The following is a 17,858-nucleotide window of genomic DNA, read 5'->3' as shown; positions in this document are numbered from 1 at the left end:
ATGCCTGGTGCATTGCTGTACTTGAGAAGGCCTGTGCTCTACAACAGAAGTGTTAAGTCTGGTCCCATTGGTGGAGAGGATTGACCTGCTAAAGTCTTGTAAAAGTGTCATGTAAAAGTGCCTGTACAGTGTCACGTAAAAGCGCCAGTTAGGTGCCATGTAAAAACACCTGTGCGGTGCCACATAAAAGCACCTGCATGGTGTCATGTAAAAACACCCTGCAAACTTTGTAAAGTTACTGGTGTTAGGAAGGGCATCCAGCTGAAAAAACCTTGCCAAATCAGACTAGAACCTGGTGCAGCTTCCTAGATTGCCAGCTCTGGTTAAACTGTCCAGTACATGCTAGCATGAACAATGGATGTTAAATAATGTTGTCTATGTCCCTTAACTTAGCAGTCTGAGACCACCAAAATTAGTACCAGGCTTTAGTACTGAAAGACCACCAAAATTAGTACCAGGCTTTAAAATTATCCTAGAAACAATGCCTGACTAAAAATCCTTCAAAGCAGTTGCTACATCATGGCCACAATGTAATGAGTTAATCAACTGAAAGATAGTCCATTAATTTGTCTAAGCACAACGTTAGTTTTGTAAAGGGGAAAGTACAATAGTCAGATGTAGCTAGTTGGAATACTTTAATAATTCTTTCTACTATAGACACGAGGCCTGAAATTTGGTGAGAGGGCACTAGCTGATTATGCCGACCCTGATGCTTGACTAGTACTTATTTTATTGACCCAAGATGAATGGCTAGGTCAGTCTTGGTTGAACTTGAACTCTGAGGCCAGAAGAAATGCTACTTAGCATTGTGTGGAGCACGCTAGTGATTGTACCAGTTTGCCACCTTTGGGTACTTTAATAATAAGGTTCTTCATCATTGTCACCTCCTCCTCATCCTCCTCCTCCTGCTTCTGCTTCTCCTCTTTCTCCTGCTTCTCCTGCTTCTCCTCCTCCTCTTGCTTCCCCTCCTCCTCGTGCTTCTCCTCCTCCTGCTTTTCCTCCTCCTGCTTCCCCTCCTTCTTCTGCTTCCCCTCCTTCTTCTGCTTCTCCTCCTCCTGCTTCTCCTCTGCCTGTTTCCCCTCCTCCTGCTTCTCCTCCTTTTACTTCTCCTCCTTCTGCTTCTCCTCCTTCTGCTTCTCCTCCTTTTACTTATCCTCCTTCTGCTTCTCCTCTTCCTCTTCCTCTATCGATACCTTTGTACATGTTTTATTAATTTCGTAAGCAGCAAAATGCCAAGACATACAGACTGTACATGCACACAGACACACACTTATATTATAAGTCATTATTATCTTTGTCCATCTTGGAGAAACTGAGATTCTGGAAGCAGAATGTGTGAATGTGTGCGTGTGTATATATATATATATATATATATATATATATACATACACAGCTTTACTTCCTGTTTTCCAGTGTCTTAGATGACCGAAGTCTTAGAGCAAAAAACTTAGAAAAGGGTAGCAATATCAAAGTCCCTTCTTCATCAAAAGCCAACCACATAAAAATAGCCATGCAAAAGGTGGTGCTCCTGCATGGCCATGGCCTTTGGGCTGAAATGCATAGAAGAATAAAAGAATTAAAGAATATATATAAATGAGTCCCCTTACTCAGTTTCCTCCTTGAGACATACCCACCATCCATTATTTCTCTCTAACTGCACTAATCTGCTGCTGTTATTAAATGTGAACAGAACAACTGTATACTTCACCATCTTTTCCCTTACTCACACAGAACCATGTCACCTGATATCCATGCCCTTGTTCCTAATACTGTCTTCTCTGCCATTCTTATACATTGATCACTCTCCTGAGTCACCAAATTATCTCCCCTCCACCACCATATATCTCATAATCTCTCCCCTGCTTCACTGTAATTACACCACACCCTTACAACTTACCTATCTGCATGGTGTCTCCTTCCTCTCTCTCTCTCTGTCTCATATCTTTCATTCTTCTCCTGCCCACTGTCTCATTATTATTATTATTATTATTATTATTATTACTGAGGTGGTGAGCCGGCAGAATCATTAGCATGTTGGATGAAATGCTCAGCAGTATTTTGCCTGTCGTTATGTTCTGAGTTCAAATTCTACTGAGCTCAACTTTACCTTTCATCCTTTCAGGGTTGATAAAAATAAGTACTGGTTGAACGCTGGGGTTGATGTAAATGACTCATCCCCTCCCCCCAAAACTGCTACCCTTTTGGAAAAATTTTAGACCATCATCATCATCATCATCATCATCATCATCATCATCATTAATTATTATTATTATTATTATTCTACTGTTCTTCACAATTTTTCTGCACTGTCAGTCATCACCTCTAACTCATATGTGTCATTAGCCACTCATCAGCCCTATTCAATTTCTATAGTTGTCACCGTTTTCCTATTAATTTTTTTTTTTATTTTCACATAAAATTTTTTTTTTTTAAATCAAAAAGGGTACTGTATCCCCACTCATTTGAAGGGGGATCTTAGACTTGTAGGCTGCACGGTGACCTCATGCATGATGACCTCATTAGTTTTGGTGTCACTAAAAACTGCACCTAGCACACACTGGAAATTGGTTAGCATTAGAAAGGGCATCCAACTATAGAGACCATGCCAAAACAGACATAGGTGTACTCATTAGTGCCTATCAAATCATGTACACCATGCCAGTATAAAACATGCACATTAAATGATGATGATGGTGGTGGTGGTGGTGGCGATGATGCACCTTCCTTGATCTTCTGACCCCAACGTTCTCTTTGATTCATCATCGTCATCGTTTAATGCTCGCTTTTCCATGCTGAAACAGGCTGGACGGTTTGACTGGAGCTGACCAGGCAGAAGATTCCACCCGACTTCTGTGTCTGTTTTGGCATGGTTGGATGCCCTTCCTAACCACCCAGCAGAGTGGACGATTCACTATATATATATGCATACATATGGCTGTATGGTAAGAAGCTTGTTTACCAACCACATGGTTGCAAGTTCAGTCCCACTACATGGCACCTTGGGCAAATGTCTTCTACTATAGCCTTGGGCCAACCAAAGCCTTGTGAATGGATTTGGTAGATGGAAATGGAAGGAAGTCAGTTTTGTATATACATATATGTGTGTGTATGTATTTGCGTGTGTGTGTGTGTGTTTGTCCCCACCACCATCACTTCCCAACTGGTGTTGGTGCATTTATGTCCCCATAATTTATCAGTTCAGTAAAGGAGACCGATAGAATAAGTACTAAGTTGATTTCTTCAACTAAAACCCTTTAAAGTGGTGCTCCAGCATGGGTGGCAGTCAAGTAACTGAAACAAATTAAAGAATAAAAGTATATATATATATATATATATATATATATATATATATATATATATATATATAAATAAAGTTAAAACTTAGATATGCATCTATATATACATGTAGATGTAGGTATGTATATACATGCACGTATATATGCATATATTCACATATTATTTGTATTATGTATATATATATATGTATATATATATTTATATATATAAGTATATATATAGTATATATACTGTCTGACAGATTTCTGTATAGTTTCTATGTACAATATTTCATTTGGAAGTCTTTGGTTCACCTGAGGCAATAGCAGTTGACATTTGCCTATGTTACTGAGCAATTGAATCAGACCTGGAATGATGTAGCTGTAAAGACAACTTTTTAACCTTATGACTATGAGAAAATATGCAGCCATTCCTAGAAGAAATAGTTTGATTAAAAGATAGATGTTAAATAGTCTGTTACAGTTAAACCTTTTGGTGGCATGATCCATTTATTTCTTGTTCTGGAGCAACAAGAGATATTGATTCATCTGTTGTTTATCTTCATATTCATGTATCAGTGTTTAGTTTCATGTACTACTGTTTATATATAATTAGTATTGAATCTTGCAGTTGAATGTGTGACATGTAAAGTTTAGAGATAGGTTGACTTATCTATAAAGAAAACGTAAATGATACAAACATGAAGATTTTATTGTTAGAGATGCTGCATGCAATTTCCAAAGAATAGCAAAGATTGGCTGACATGTGAGAAAGGCCAAGATAGTTAGATCAGATCTTAGAAAATTGAGATTTGCAGAGATATGGCAAAAGATCATGGTTTTGATAGATTATACTTTTCAAATTTTGACCAATCCAAAATACAACTTTGTTGAAGATTTGCAGTAAACCATTGATAATGAATAGGAATTTATAAGCTTTTGAGAGAATGTGAAATCATCCTTTTTGTTTTTTGTGGAACAGTGGATCTTGAAACTTAAATAAATCTATAAATAACAGCACGTGCAGATTGGACTGAAAAACTTGTTTTAGATAGAAAAAAGGCAAAGGTCACCCATTGAACTTGAACCCATGTCTCTTGTAATTCCTGTTGAACCAAAGGAATTCTTTGAATGTCTGTATACATTACTCTTGCTATTGAGAATTGTATGCTTCTAGTTCCCTATAAAAAGTACCCAACATGCTCTGTAAAGTGCTTGGCTTTAGCAAGGGTACCCAGCTGTAGAAACCATACCAAAACAGACAAATGGAGCCTGGACAGCTCCTGTCAAACCATCCAGCCCATGCCAGTATGGAGTCAGCATGGAAAACAGATATTAAATGATGATGGTGATGTTGACATCATAAGAATTTATTGAGTTTTGGGAGAACTTGAACTAAGTCTTTTCTTAGCACACGTAATGGATAGTGAAATCTGGAGGGTTGCTTTGGTCCAATGGTAGAATGCCTGTTATGTCTACAAGTGATGTGAGTTCAATTTCCACTGGTAGCCTTTGATTTTTTAATATCCAGATAGTTTTACATGCTCGAAAATAAAAGTGATATTCAGTAAGCAAAACTACGTAAAAGAAATGATATCCTACATGATATTTCATTATGTATAATTATAACCCTATTGATTTACATGTGTGTTTGTATATGCCCAAGGTGCCACACAGTGGGACTAAACTGAATTCAGAACCTTCTGCTTGGGAAGCAAACTTCTTACCACAACCATACCTGTTCCTATATCCCACCTATATTATCTGCCTCAAATTCCACCAAGTTTGACTTAGCCTTTCATCTTTTCAGGATTGATGAAATAAGTACCAGTTGTGCACTGGGGAAATGTAATCAACTTTCCCTCTCCTGCAAACATTTCAGGCCTTGTGCCTATAATAGAAAGTATATTATTTGCCTACATATACATCATCAACTATCATCTGGTATGCCATAGCCATGGTGGACTAGTGGCATCTGGCATTTGCATGGTTTTGGGTTAGTAGTCTGTGAGGTGCCACTCTGTAGCAGATGTACTTCATTTTCTGTAGAATAATGTGAAATGACATGCCTTGCTCAAGAACTCAGTGTGCTGCCTGGTAAGAGAATTGAACTCATGTGCTTAAGACTGCAGTCCCAACAGCCTAACCTATCCCTATGTAGACATACCACACACTAATTAGAGAACCTCTACATCAGATGTTCTCAACGTGGCTCCTACTGTCCCCAAAGAGGCACTGGGCATGTTAAAGGAAGTGCTTGTCCTCAAGGGGCAGTCAGGGGCCAGTGAAGTAACATAATTAACACACTAAATTTTATCTACTGTAGTAATTATATTTTACATGATAAAACATTTAAAAGGTATTAAAATAAAGTGAGAGATAAGTATATATCCTTTCAAAAGACATGTTTGAACAAGAATAATTAATTTTTAATGTTATATTTCTTGCATTGATTAATTTTTGATGTTATATAACTTGCAATGTATTAATTAAGTTAACAATTTTTGTCTTTAATAATTTTTTATCGTTTAACTGTTAAAAGCTCATACAGTCCATTTTTAGAATAAAATTTATAAATCAACATTGATGTCAAGTTAGTTTAGTCATGATACCTCACTTGCCACTTAGGTAGGTGCTAGGCATAACTACTGCTTACAAATGGGTGCTACAAAAAAAAAAAAAGGGTTAAAAATCACTGCTCTATATGGTCGCTCAATCTGCTAAAAATAGCAACCAAATCTCCCTAAAACCACACCTTGCTGTCTGTAAGAAAAGAAGGACATAATGGATAATGTAGTTTGAAACAGAGTATGTCTGAAATGACAGGATGGTCTTGGCAAAATAACAATAACAAAAACAATAACAGAAAGTATTTTGATTTAAAAGAAATAATTCCTCACCTGTCTACATTTTATTATCATATTCTGTAGCAGTCGTGAACTACATGAAAATAATCTTTTTTTTTTCTTTTTTAATTTTGTATATTTCTAAATATGCCATGGCTCATAAAATTTCATGTCAAGACAAATGAAATGTTTTAGGTTATCAATTATTTCAACAAGAAACATGAGTTTCATTCCAGCACAGAATCAGAAATATTTAATTTTAATGTTTTCCGTTATTCTAGCAGTTTTAAACATGAAATGAAAATATTTTTGACTGTTGTTCACATAGTTTATAAGGGATAAAAAACACCACACACACACACACACACACACACACACACACGCACACACACAAAGTGCAGGCATAGTTATGTGGTAAGAAGTTTGCTCCTTAACCACATAGTTTCAAGTTTAGTCATACTGCACAGCACCTTTGGTAGTTCTGGGCCGACTAAACCTTGTGAGTGGATTCAGTTAATGAAACCTAGGAACTCGTTGTGTGTGTGTGTGTGTGTGTGTGTGTGTGTGTATATATATATATTTATATATTCTTTTATTCTTTTTATTTGATTCAGTCATTTGACTGTGGCCGTGCTGGAGCACTGCCTTTAGTAGAACAAATTGACCCCAGGACTTATTCTTTGTAAGCCTAGTACTTATTCTATCAGTCTCTTTTGCTGAACCGCTAAGTTATGGGGATGTAAACACACCAACTACTTTGCTTTTATATATACATGTATATATATATATATATATATATATATATATATATATATACATGTGTGTATGTGTATGTGTGTGTGTATTTATATATATATAAAACTTACTGTTAATAATAGTTGGGGTGTGTTGTGGACTGTCACTTAAAAATGAAAAAATGCATTGTAATTAAACGACAGATTAAAAAGGTATATGTATACAGCATGTGCAACTGGATAGGAGACAGATACAGAGGGTCCCTAATTCTTCATCAGTTATCAACCAAATGGTAATACTCAGTTTTGCACCATTAATGATAAAACTGAGAACTTCCCATGCTGGCGGTGCCTGCAAAAGCCATGAAGAATGTAGGGCCTCAAGCAAACAAAACAACACAGAATGGCCATACAAAAGTAAAAATAAATATAACTTAAGCTGATGGACAAAGATGAAATAAATGGGAAATGCACAAAATACAGCCTTAGGGCCAAAAAGACAAGAATTGTGGGTAACATTTAGAAGAAATCCTAAAGGATACAGTAAACAGCAAATAGGACACAGGGAAATTATCTGATCAGTCAGTACGTAACCATTGTGTAAAAGGGAGAGAATGAAAGGAAAGCTGGCCATGGGTTATGTGTCAGCAGCAGGTAGAGGAGAAAGAGTGCAAGGGAGAGGAAGAGAGAGTGACAGAGAGAAAATAAGTGAAGGAGTGAAGGGGGGAAAAGGAGAAAGGATACAGATGCGAGAGGTTGAGAGAGAGAGAGAAAAAAAAGGGAAAGTGGGAAGACTAGAAATAGAAGTAAGAGGCAAGAGATAGAAAAGGAGAAAGAGTGAAGGCAAGAATAGAGTCGCAGATATATAACACTTACCATTAATAAAAATTGAGGTGTATTGTGTTCTATTACTTCATATATATAAAAAAAAAATGCATTGTAAATAAACGACAGATAAAAAATGTGTAAGTATACTGAGTGTACAATCAGATGGGAGATAGATACAGTAGGGCTCCAATTCTTCATCAGTTATCAACCAAACATGCTTTGATTATTCTCCCCTCCAGCCAAACAGGCTTTGATTATTCTCAGACAAGAAAGATTTCTGCCAGGATCAGATGGTGAACACACAGAACATCTGTTGGCTTACCTTGTCCCCAAAACATTTACTGAGAGTAATAAAATTCAAACATACAGTCAACATCATGATGTTTGGAGTGATCACTAGTGATGGTGATGTTATACCTCCATTCATCTTCCCACATGGCCTCACATTCAGTACAGAGGCCTACATAAAGGGCCTGGAGGAGGTAGTCCTGCCCTGGGTCAAGAAGGTAGCTGCTGGAAGACCTTATGTCTGACAACAAGACTCTGTACCATGCCACAGAAGCAAGAGAACCCAGTATTTGTTTGTCACTTGGGAAGAATGGAAAAGTCTTTGACATTTTGAGCCTATGCTCTTCGACAGAAATGGTTAAGAGGAAAAACATTGAGAGAGAGAACAAAAAAAGAAACAGAGTGAGAAAAGAAATGTGTAGAGATTAACAGTTCAACATGATGTATATATGCATGCACACACACACACACACACACACACACACACACTCTCTCTCTCTCTCTCTCTCTCTCTCTCTCTCTCTCATGTATATATTGCGTGTGAATGTATTTTTGTGTCCCCTTATCTTGACATCATGTGATAGTTGCAAATGATAGTTACTCATACATATAGTGTCATTCAGTTTCAGTTTTCTGTGAGAACATAGCTGGCCATGAGAAAAATATTATCTCACTTGGAAACAGATGAGGGTTGGCGACAGGAAGAGCATTTGGTTGTAAAAAATCTGCCTCAATAAACTCCCTGACCCATGCAAACATAGAAATGTGAACATTAAAATAATGATGACAATGATATAAAACAGATATTTAGATGAGACTACTTTAACCCTTTCTCTACCAAACTTTCTTAAAGTACCTCTGTTCATGCCTTCAGATTTAAATCTTAGATTAAAATCTCATCTTATCATCACTATTGTCATTGTCATTTTTGATATATCTGCTTCTCCTTGCTAGACTTTTTATTGCAGTGTTTTATGGTTGGACACCCTTGTATTTAGTCAACTTTTGAGGTCTGCAGATACAATGTGCCTATTCAAGAAACTCAGATACACAAGGTTCCATGAAAGAGTACCAGTTTTTAGGAGCAGTAACTCCTTTAAGAAATGACTCAGACTGTAACAAACTGTACAACCCATTCTAGATGATGGTGGTGATGGCTGTGGTAACAGTTGTTATGGAGATGATGACGACGACGATGATGATGATGATGATCCTTGCCTAACAATAATCTGACTGAGGCTCCCCCCCCCCCATCTTACTTCATATAATACCTCCCTTCGTAACTGCATTGAGAGAAAGCATGTAAAAAACAGTTAAAAAATAACTCAACTTCATAATGATATTCTACTGTACCTGTTTCATATAATTAGAATATCTTAATGTTTTTTTTTTTTAAATTTTGATACCTTAGAAAAGATTCCAGTTATCGATGGTGCTGTATTATGTCAGAATAACACGTCATCATGCACACTTTTTCTTTTTTTTTTTTATGTAATCACGATATATCTACACTTTCTAATTTCTGACTTTTCAACATTTCCATTTTTGATGACATGTACAGACAGGAAATATAATTCACAATTCATGCAAAGGAAATGGATTTCAACAATTTGATTTAAATTATAATTTTATTTACTTGTTTCTTTAAAAAATTTTATAACTTTATTACTTCCATTTTTTGCCAATGTACAAGCCTCTTTTCAGGAAGGTAGAACAGTCCGTTGACCCATTATCAATATATCAAAGGTGGAATAGTCTATTGACTTGTGAAGATGCTTGGCTCAGTGCTTAGAGCATTGTGAGTTCAGTTCCCAGACCTTGCTCTTTGTTGTGTTCTTGAGCAAGACATTTATTTCACATTGCACCAGTTCACTCAGCTGTAGAAATGAGTTGGGATGTCACTGGTGCCAAGCGGTATCAGCTTTTGTCTTGAGGAGAAACTGGTATGCATGGTTGACTGCTGGTCTTCCACAAACAACCTTGCCCAGGCTTCTACCTCTAAGGGGAAGTTTCTAGGTGCAGTCTCATGGTCATTCATGACCAATGTGGGTCTCAAAAGTCTATTGACTTGTTATCACTATATAAAAGATATTTATTTTATTAAACTCAAGTGAAAGAAAATAGTCACTTCAGTTCATTATTCAGTAATTATTTTATCAATGCTGAAGAAGATGATTGAATGTTTTCAAGTATTGTTGGACAGCATATTGATTTGATCCTTAAAAATTGTTGCTTTAAATGTATTATTTTCTGTCAAGTTTGTTTGTTTGCTTGTCCGTGGTCAAGATATCTCAAGATGGATTCAGATGAAACTTGCAGGGATGTTTGGTCTCATGACTAGCATGAACTGATTAGATTTTGGGATTGATCTAGTACTGGACAAGAATTCTGGATTATTTTTCCTATTTTTTTTTACTTAATTTTTGAAAGCGGTCGCATTCATTTTTAGTATTCTTTTTTGTGAGAGCAGTCAAGTTTATTTCAGATATTCTCATATTAAAAATTATCTCCGGCTAAACGTTGAGAGGACATTGGTGTTGCCTTGGCGGAGGTTTGCGCTCTCTGAGTGCTCTTGTTATTAAAGTTTTATTAATTTTTGTTGAAAATTTGAGTTGGCAGAAACGTTAGTATGGCGGCAAAATGCTTAGTCGCATTTCTTCTAGTTTTACATTCTGAGTTCAAATTCCACCAAGGTTGACTGTACCTTTCAGATTTTTAGGGTCAATAACATATGTAAAGCACTGGGGTCAATGTAATTGACTAGCCCACTCCCCCAAGATATCGGGCTTTGTGCTTAAAGTGCGAAGAATCATTATTGTTAGTATTATTATTATTTCTTATTATCACAGGTTTTGTTCGAACTCCTGGAGTCTTGTATGCATAGTGGGCTTGCTACCTGCAGCCTATGGTACCTTGCTATCTGTTCTTTTCAGCTATCTAATACTTTCCTGATTATTTTGGCCATACCAAGGAGGCAAACCTTTTGTAACAGTTCTACTGGGCACTCTATTAGAATTTCCTTTAAATTCCTCTTGATGCTTTCTGATACTATCCCCAAGAACCCAACATTAATTTGCACCATCTTCACCTACTTCATTTTCCATAGCTGGGCTATTTCATACTTAAGAGGGTTGTATTTATATATTTTTTTGCCTTCCTTCTTGACTATTCATGGGTGAAAGGGGGCATGCAACATCAACTATATAGCATAAGTGGTGCATTTTGTTGATCACCACTAAGTCTGGTCTGTTATGCTCTAGCACCTGATCTGTCTGGATTGAGAAATCCTAGAGGATTTTGCTTGTCTCCAACTCCACCACTCTCTGTGGTTTGTTCTCATACCACATCTTGCTTCTCTCTAGCCACCCCCCACTTTTTGCACCGGTTCCAGTGTAGCACTTTCACTACCTGATTGTGTCGCCACATCTTGTAGTGGTTTTGGGCAAGTCTAGGGCATTTGTTTGTGATATGGCCAATAGTTTCATCCACTCATTCTATTACAGATGTGGCACAGTAGAAACATTTGCTCATTCCAAAGGTTGACCATCCAGTTTGTGGCCAGAGCTTGGTTTTGCGCTGCCAGTATCGTGTTCTCGTTTGTTTTTTTTAGTGTTCCTTTCTTCAGCCACTCCCACCTATTTTTTCCAACAACTTCTGTTGTGGCTACATGGAATTGATTGTGTAGTCCCTTGTTGCATAATTCTTCATGTCCTTTTTGTACTTCCTTTGTTTTTCCTTTTTTTTCCTAACTGACACTAGCAAGGCTTCCTTACTTTGGGCTAGGTATCTAGTTAAGCTCTTGAGTTCAATATGTACACAGTCTTCCACAGTTATCAGTCCTCTTCCTCCATTTGTTTTCTTCATGTATAGGCAATCAGTGTCTGCATGTGGACGATGGGCTCTATGTATTGTTTGGAGCTTTCTTGACTTTCTGTCCATCTCCTTCAGCTCTTCTGTCCACTTCAGGAGTCCAGCACCATACTGAATTACTGAAACTGCGCACAAGTTTATTGCCAAAATTATGTTTTTGGCATTCAGCTTTGAAGCTAGTATCTTTCTCACTTGCCACAGGTATTCTCTTTTTCTCTTTCCTTCATGTCGTCGTGTTTAATTCCATCTGCCTCAAGTATTCCCAGGTATTTATAGCTGGATTGAGGTTGAATTGCCTTCATCATTTCACCACTTGGTAACCCTATGCCTTCTGTCCTGACAAGCTTTCCTCATCTCATCCCCATTGCAGCACAGTTTGAGAGCCCAAACTCCATCTTAATTGAAGAAAATTCACACAGACTGGACGACGCTGTCCAGTTTTACCTCTTTTGTGAATAACTTCAAGTTGTCTTTGAATAGCAAATGGTTCAGTTTACCCTTACCTCTTCCCAACTTTGTTTTTTGTAGTATTCCACTCAAGGGGATCGTTCCCAGCACAAAGATCAGTGGGGACACACTGTCCCCTTGGAAGATTCTTCTCTTGATTTTCGCCTCTCCTAATACTTGATTCCCTACTATCAATTCCGTTCTCCACCATTTCATACTGTTCCATATAAGACTTCTCATGTTTTCTGCTACTCCATACACTTTCATTGTTCTTATTATCCAGAAATGAGTTATCATATCATATGCTTTTCAATAGTCAACCTATGCCATGCTCGGATTTGTGTGTCTTCTCTTGCAGTTTCTGATAATTAGATTATCGATTAAGAGCTGATATTTTGTTCCCTGGCTCCTCTTTTGGCACCCTTTCTCTTCAGTAGGTAGTAGCCCACTTTTTTCTAAGTATTTATACAGTTCACCTGCCAAAGCACCTGACATTAGTTTCCACATTAGCAGAAGACATGTTATTGGTTGAAAGTTAGATGCCACATTTCTCTTTTCAGTATCCTTGGTACATAGCAATATCTTTCCATTTCTCATCTAGCTGGGTACTGTGCCTTCTGCAAGAACTCAGTTAGCTGTTTTGCTATCCTTTCATGGAGCCCTCTCAGCTTCTTCATCCAATAACCTTGGACTTCATCCAACCCTGGGCTCTTCCAATTTGGGAATTTTTTAAACTGCTTTCTTATCATTTCTGAGTTATTTTTATATCTTCTTGACCTTCTATATTTCTTAACCTATCTTGGATTTCATGCAGCCACTCCACTTTATCATTATGCTCTACAGCTTGGTCCCAGATCCCTCTCCAGAATGCTCTGCTTTCCTCTGCATCTGATATCATTGTTGCGTGTAATTGCCCATCTAGTTCCTGAAACATTTTCTTCTGATTTGCTTCAAACAATCTGTTTTGCCTGAATTGTTTTGTTTGATTGTCATATCTTTTCAGATTTGCTTTGATTGCTACTACCTTTATCTCTTATTCTATATGTTCTTTCCAGCATTATTCTTATGCTTTCATTCTCCAATTCCCCTCTACTCAATCAATCAACTTGTCCTAAATGTCTTTTTAACTTTGTTTCTCACAAATATATACCAGTATGGTTCTTTACATTCTGTTTGTTCTCTTCTTTTATATCCAACTCTATCTACAGCAACCTATGCCATACTGCAGCCCAAATAATTTTGTTAGTTTCAGTTATAATTCACGCCTGGAATAGCTCAAGGACTGAATCTATCTTTTCTATTTCAACTTTGAGCTTGCGTTGATCAATGTACTTCAGATTGGTGGGTGCTTGATCCTGGTCTTCTCTAATATATTGGCACAGCATCCTCACTATGTCTTGTTGGTCATCTTGTGATGAAACTCTTCCCATTACTTCTGCCTCATTTGCTTAGAATGCATTTACATTTACACTTTGCTCTACATCTTCACTCCTGCCATTCATTTCTCTGTCCTCGCTGGATACGTTATTTGTTGGCAAAGTATTATTTCTATTTTCTAATTTCTTTTTTTATCTCTTCAATTTTCATGTCTGTTAACTACCCTTTTGCTCTTACTTCTCTTGCCTGGTTGGCTAACTGTTACTCACTTATTTTGAAGAGTCCTATTTCATTCCATTTTGCTTTCATTCATTATCGAAGTCCTTTTCTACTGGGTTCACTCCTGATCCAGCATTCAATTACCATTTGGTTTGCTTCCTTATCTTACCTTCTTTGCCTCTGACTTTGTGTATAAGCAGTCTCTGAATGATGACTGAGCCTACACTGCTCAACCACAGGAAACTTGCCAGGTGAAAGGCTTTCACCTTTTGTTCCAGCCTCATTAACACCATTACTCGATACATTTGTTTTAGACATTTTCACTCAACTTTGAGGTTTGTGTTTTAAGGTTAATCACCAACCGGTATTTTTATTGAGACACCATCTCTAGTAAGGTTGTCATCCAAGATTGCAGAGCTCTTACTACCCATAAGTTGGGCCTGTTCCCTTTACATTTCTGTGTGTTGGGGACCATGATCATGATTCTCACCAGGAGATAAATGAACATCGGTTGGCCCCATATCTTCATCCAAATATTGCCAAGTTACTTGGCAAACCCACTAGTGCTGGTGGCAAAGAAAAAAGCACCCAGTGCACACTGTGAAGCAGCTGGCATCAGGGAGGGCATACAGCTGTAGAAACCATGTCCAAGCTGACATAGAGCATAATGCAGCTCTGTTGTACACCAGATCCTATGAAACCATCATCACATGCCAATATAGACAAACAGACATTAAATGATGAGGACCCAACAGCAATTGGCTTTATCTTCCTCTTCTTTGTTTTCCATAGTCAGGGTATCTGGTACTTAAGAGGATTGTATATGTCTATTTTTTGCCTTCCTTCCTTCCTTCCTTATTATTATTATCATCATCATCATCATCATCATCATCATCATCATCATCATCACCACCACCACCACCACCACCACCATCATCATCATCATCATCATCATCATCATTATTTTTATTGTTGTTGCAGTGAGCTAGCAGAATTCTTAGCATGGTGGACAAAATACTTAGCGGTATTTCGCCCGTCGCTAATCTCTGAGTTCAAACTTCGCCAAGGTCAACCTTGCCTTTCATCCTTTTGGGGTTGATAAATTAAGTACCAGTGAAACATTGGGGTCGATGTAATCAACTTAATCTCCTCCCACAAGCTGCCCCTATGGCAAAAATTTGAAATCATAATTATTATTATTATTGTTGTTGTTTTTAAAATTTTTGTTTGAATTTGGTAATATTTTATCGTTTAAGGTGTACCAGTGTCACCCCGAACTCATCGAAACACAGCCAACCTTGATACAGTATCTGATGCAACCAGAATTACTGGAAAGAAGTATGCTGTTTAATACATATTTTTGTTTTGTTTTTGTTGTACTTATTTTTGCAATTTATCATTTTGTTTTATATATTTCATTCATTGAACTGTAGCTATGCTGAGGCACCACCCTAAAGGGTTTAGTCAAACAAATTGACCTTAATACTTAATCTTACGCCTGACACTAATTTTATTGGTCTCTTTTGTTGAACTACCAAATGTAAACAAACCAACACTGGTTGGCATGTGGTGTGGTGGTGGTGGGGGCGGGGGGGCAAGCATAAAGACACAGAAACACATCTATCTATTTATCTGTATATCTTTATATGTATATATGTGTAAATATATATATATGTTTATAATTGCACATATATATATGATGAGCTCACAATTTCTGTCTACTTAATTCACTTTCACAGCATTGGTTGGCTTGGGGCTAGTGTAGAAAACTCTTCTGGGACTGAACCAGAAGACACTTGCCCAAGGTGCATACCTCCTGAACATGTAACTTTGAGTTCAGTCCTACTGCATGCCACCTTCAGAAAGTGTATGTTTTTCATAGCCTCAGGAAAGAAATTTCACACACACACATGCACGCACGCAAATCGTTTTGTGAGTGTTGATATTTCTTTAAAAATCAGTGTTCTACAAACGGTGATGTTGTTGTCATTTCCCCTGATGACAAATCATCCATTAGCATTGTGCTTTCAAAGCTGTGTGGAATAAGAGTTCCCTTACTTGAGAAAAAGAAAGGTAAGGGTTAGCAACAGGAAGGGTATTTGGCTGTTAAAGCTTCAATAATATATTTGTCTAACCCATGCTACCATGGAAAAACTAATGTAAAAATGAATAAACAAGCAAATATTATTCTAATCGAAAATATTGACCTCAAACCTTGTCAAAAGTTATTGCTAGCTTTCTCAAATGGTATCAATATTTATTGATTTCAGTAAAGTGCTATACTGCTTTATAAATCTAAATACTTTGATTTTTTTTTTTAACCTCTTTGAATTTGTTTAATCAGGCTTTTTCAAGCCAAAGATTGATTTCTTATACTATAAATAAAATATAACAAGTAACTCTTCTAGTTTAGGCACGTTAAAGGATGAAAAAAACAAAAAACAAAGGAAGAATAAAAATAACAATATTCAACCAATGTAGCGAATTGAAAAAAATGAAATAGATTCATCTAGAAACCCACAAAATCTGCTAAAGATATTGATTTAACCGTTTAGTATTTAACTCTTTAGCATTTAAGCTGGCCATATCCGGCCAAAATATCTTACTTGTTTTATGTTCAAACTGGCCAGGTGTGGTTTCTCACACCTGCCCTACAATGTCATTCTCAAAAATTAACAATCACATCATCAAAATCTCATAGCTACAAGAAAATGCATGATTAATTCAAAACAATACGCTGAAATAAACATTACTTTTGACAGAATAATGGGAATGCTAAAAGGTTTAAACCAGCCATACCCAGCCCAAATATTCTACCTGTTTTATGTCCAAACCAGCCATATTCTGCCTCTCCCCTACCTTACAATGTTGTTCTAAAGTTAAATAATCACATCATTGAAATCTGAAAGCAAGAAGATAATGCCTAATAATTTAAAACCATGTGGATAAATAAGCAATTGCACTTGACAGAGTAACCTGAATGCTAAACAGCTAACATCTATTTTCCTCACACCTCTCTGACCTGATTGCCCTCAGTAGCCAAATCATAGATGAAAAGTGAATTTAAGTGTGATTTTCTTTTTATTTCTAGGAAGCTAAACTGATTATTCAGTTATGTAATTCTTCAGTTGCAACAGTCTCAGATTAAATAATCCTTTATTAGTTAAGTGCAAATCCAAAAACAAATACTATATTCCAATTATGATATTGTGAGTTTGTTTTGGCATTTGTAGAGGCAGATTTGGCAGTTGATACAGGCATTGCTGTGTGGTATGAAGTTTTCTTCTTCAATATATGGTTTTAGGTTCAGTCCCACTGCAGGGCACTTTGGGCAAGTGTTTTCTGTTATATCTCCAGGCCAACTAAAGCTTTGTAAGTGGGTTTGGTAGACAGAAACTTACAGAAACCTCTGTGTGTATATATATTATAATGGATGTAGGGTTGATTATGGAATGTTTATTATTTTGATATTTTTAATAATATTTTTCTTTCTTTATATAATAAGTATTTTATACACATTCATTTGTTATTTATTGTTGGTTGATATATACATTCATTTATTATTATTATTGTTGTATTTTGACCTGAAGATTAGCTATATTTTTGAATAGAATTGATTTTTGATATTTTTTATCGATTTTAATTGATTTGAATTTTCTTTCTATTTGAAAATTGGTTATGAAACACGTGTAGTCATTTTATTATCTTTATCTTATGATATTTACTTTGTATTATATTATACTTATTTATTGTGCTTTTAATTATTAATTTTTCTATATGTGACTTTGGATTTTCATCGATGAGTTCATGAACCTTGGTTCTTTTCCCTAAAACTATATATTTATATACATTTTATACCGTGAAACTTATTTTAATTTTTATTGAATTGATTTTAATTGAGTTTTTACCTGTAATTTTGGATTTTATCCCTATTATTATTATTACATATATATGATATAGATAGATAGATAGGT

At 36.5% G+C, this 17,858-nt stretch overlaps 1 protein-coding gene across 2 annotated transcripts in view; it reads left to right on the top strand.

Moving 5' to 3' along the window:
- The window catches only part of LOC106873657 (katanin-interacting protein), a 509,583-nt gene that overhangs the window by 87,127 nt on the left and 404,598 nt on the right, over positions 1-17,858 (top strand). For both annotated transcript variants that reach the window (XM_089344962.1, XM_089344970.1), the window contains exon 17: positions 15,141-15,222. In XM_089344962.1, coding sequence (XP_089201088.1) covers positions 15,141-15,222 — 82 coding nt within the window. The remainder of the gene's footprint in view (positions 1-15,140; positions 15,223-17,858) is intronic.

This window comes from Octopus bimaculoides, chromosome 2 (assembly GCF_046866305.1).
Source record: "Octopus bimaculoides isolate indiv1 chromosome 2, ASM4686630v1, whole genome shotgun sequence".
NCBI classification, from domain to species: domain Eukaryota; kingdom Metazoa; phylum Mollusca; class Cephalopoda; order Octopoda; family Octopodidae; genus Octopus; species Octopus bimaculoides.
This window is presented reverse-complemented; position numbering and strand designations above follow the sequence as displayed.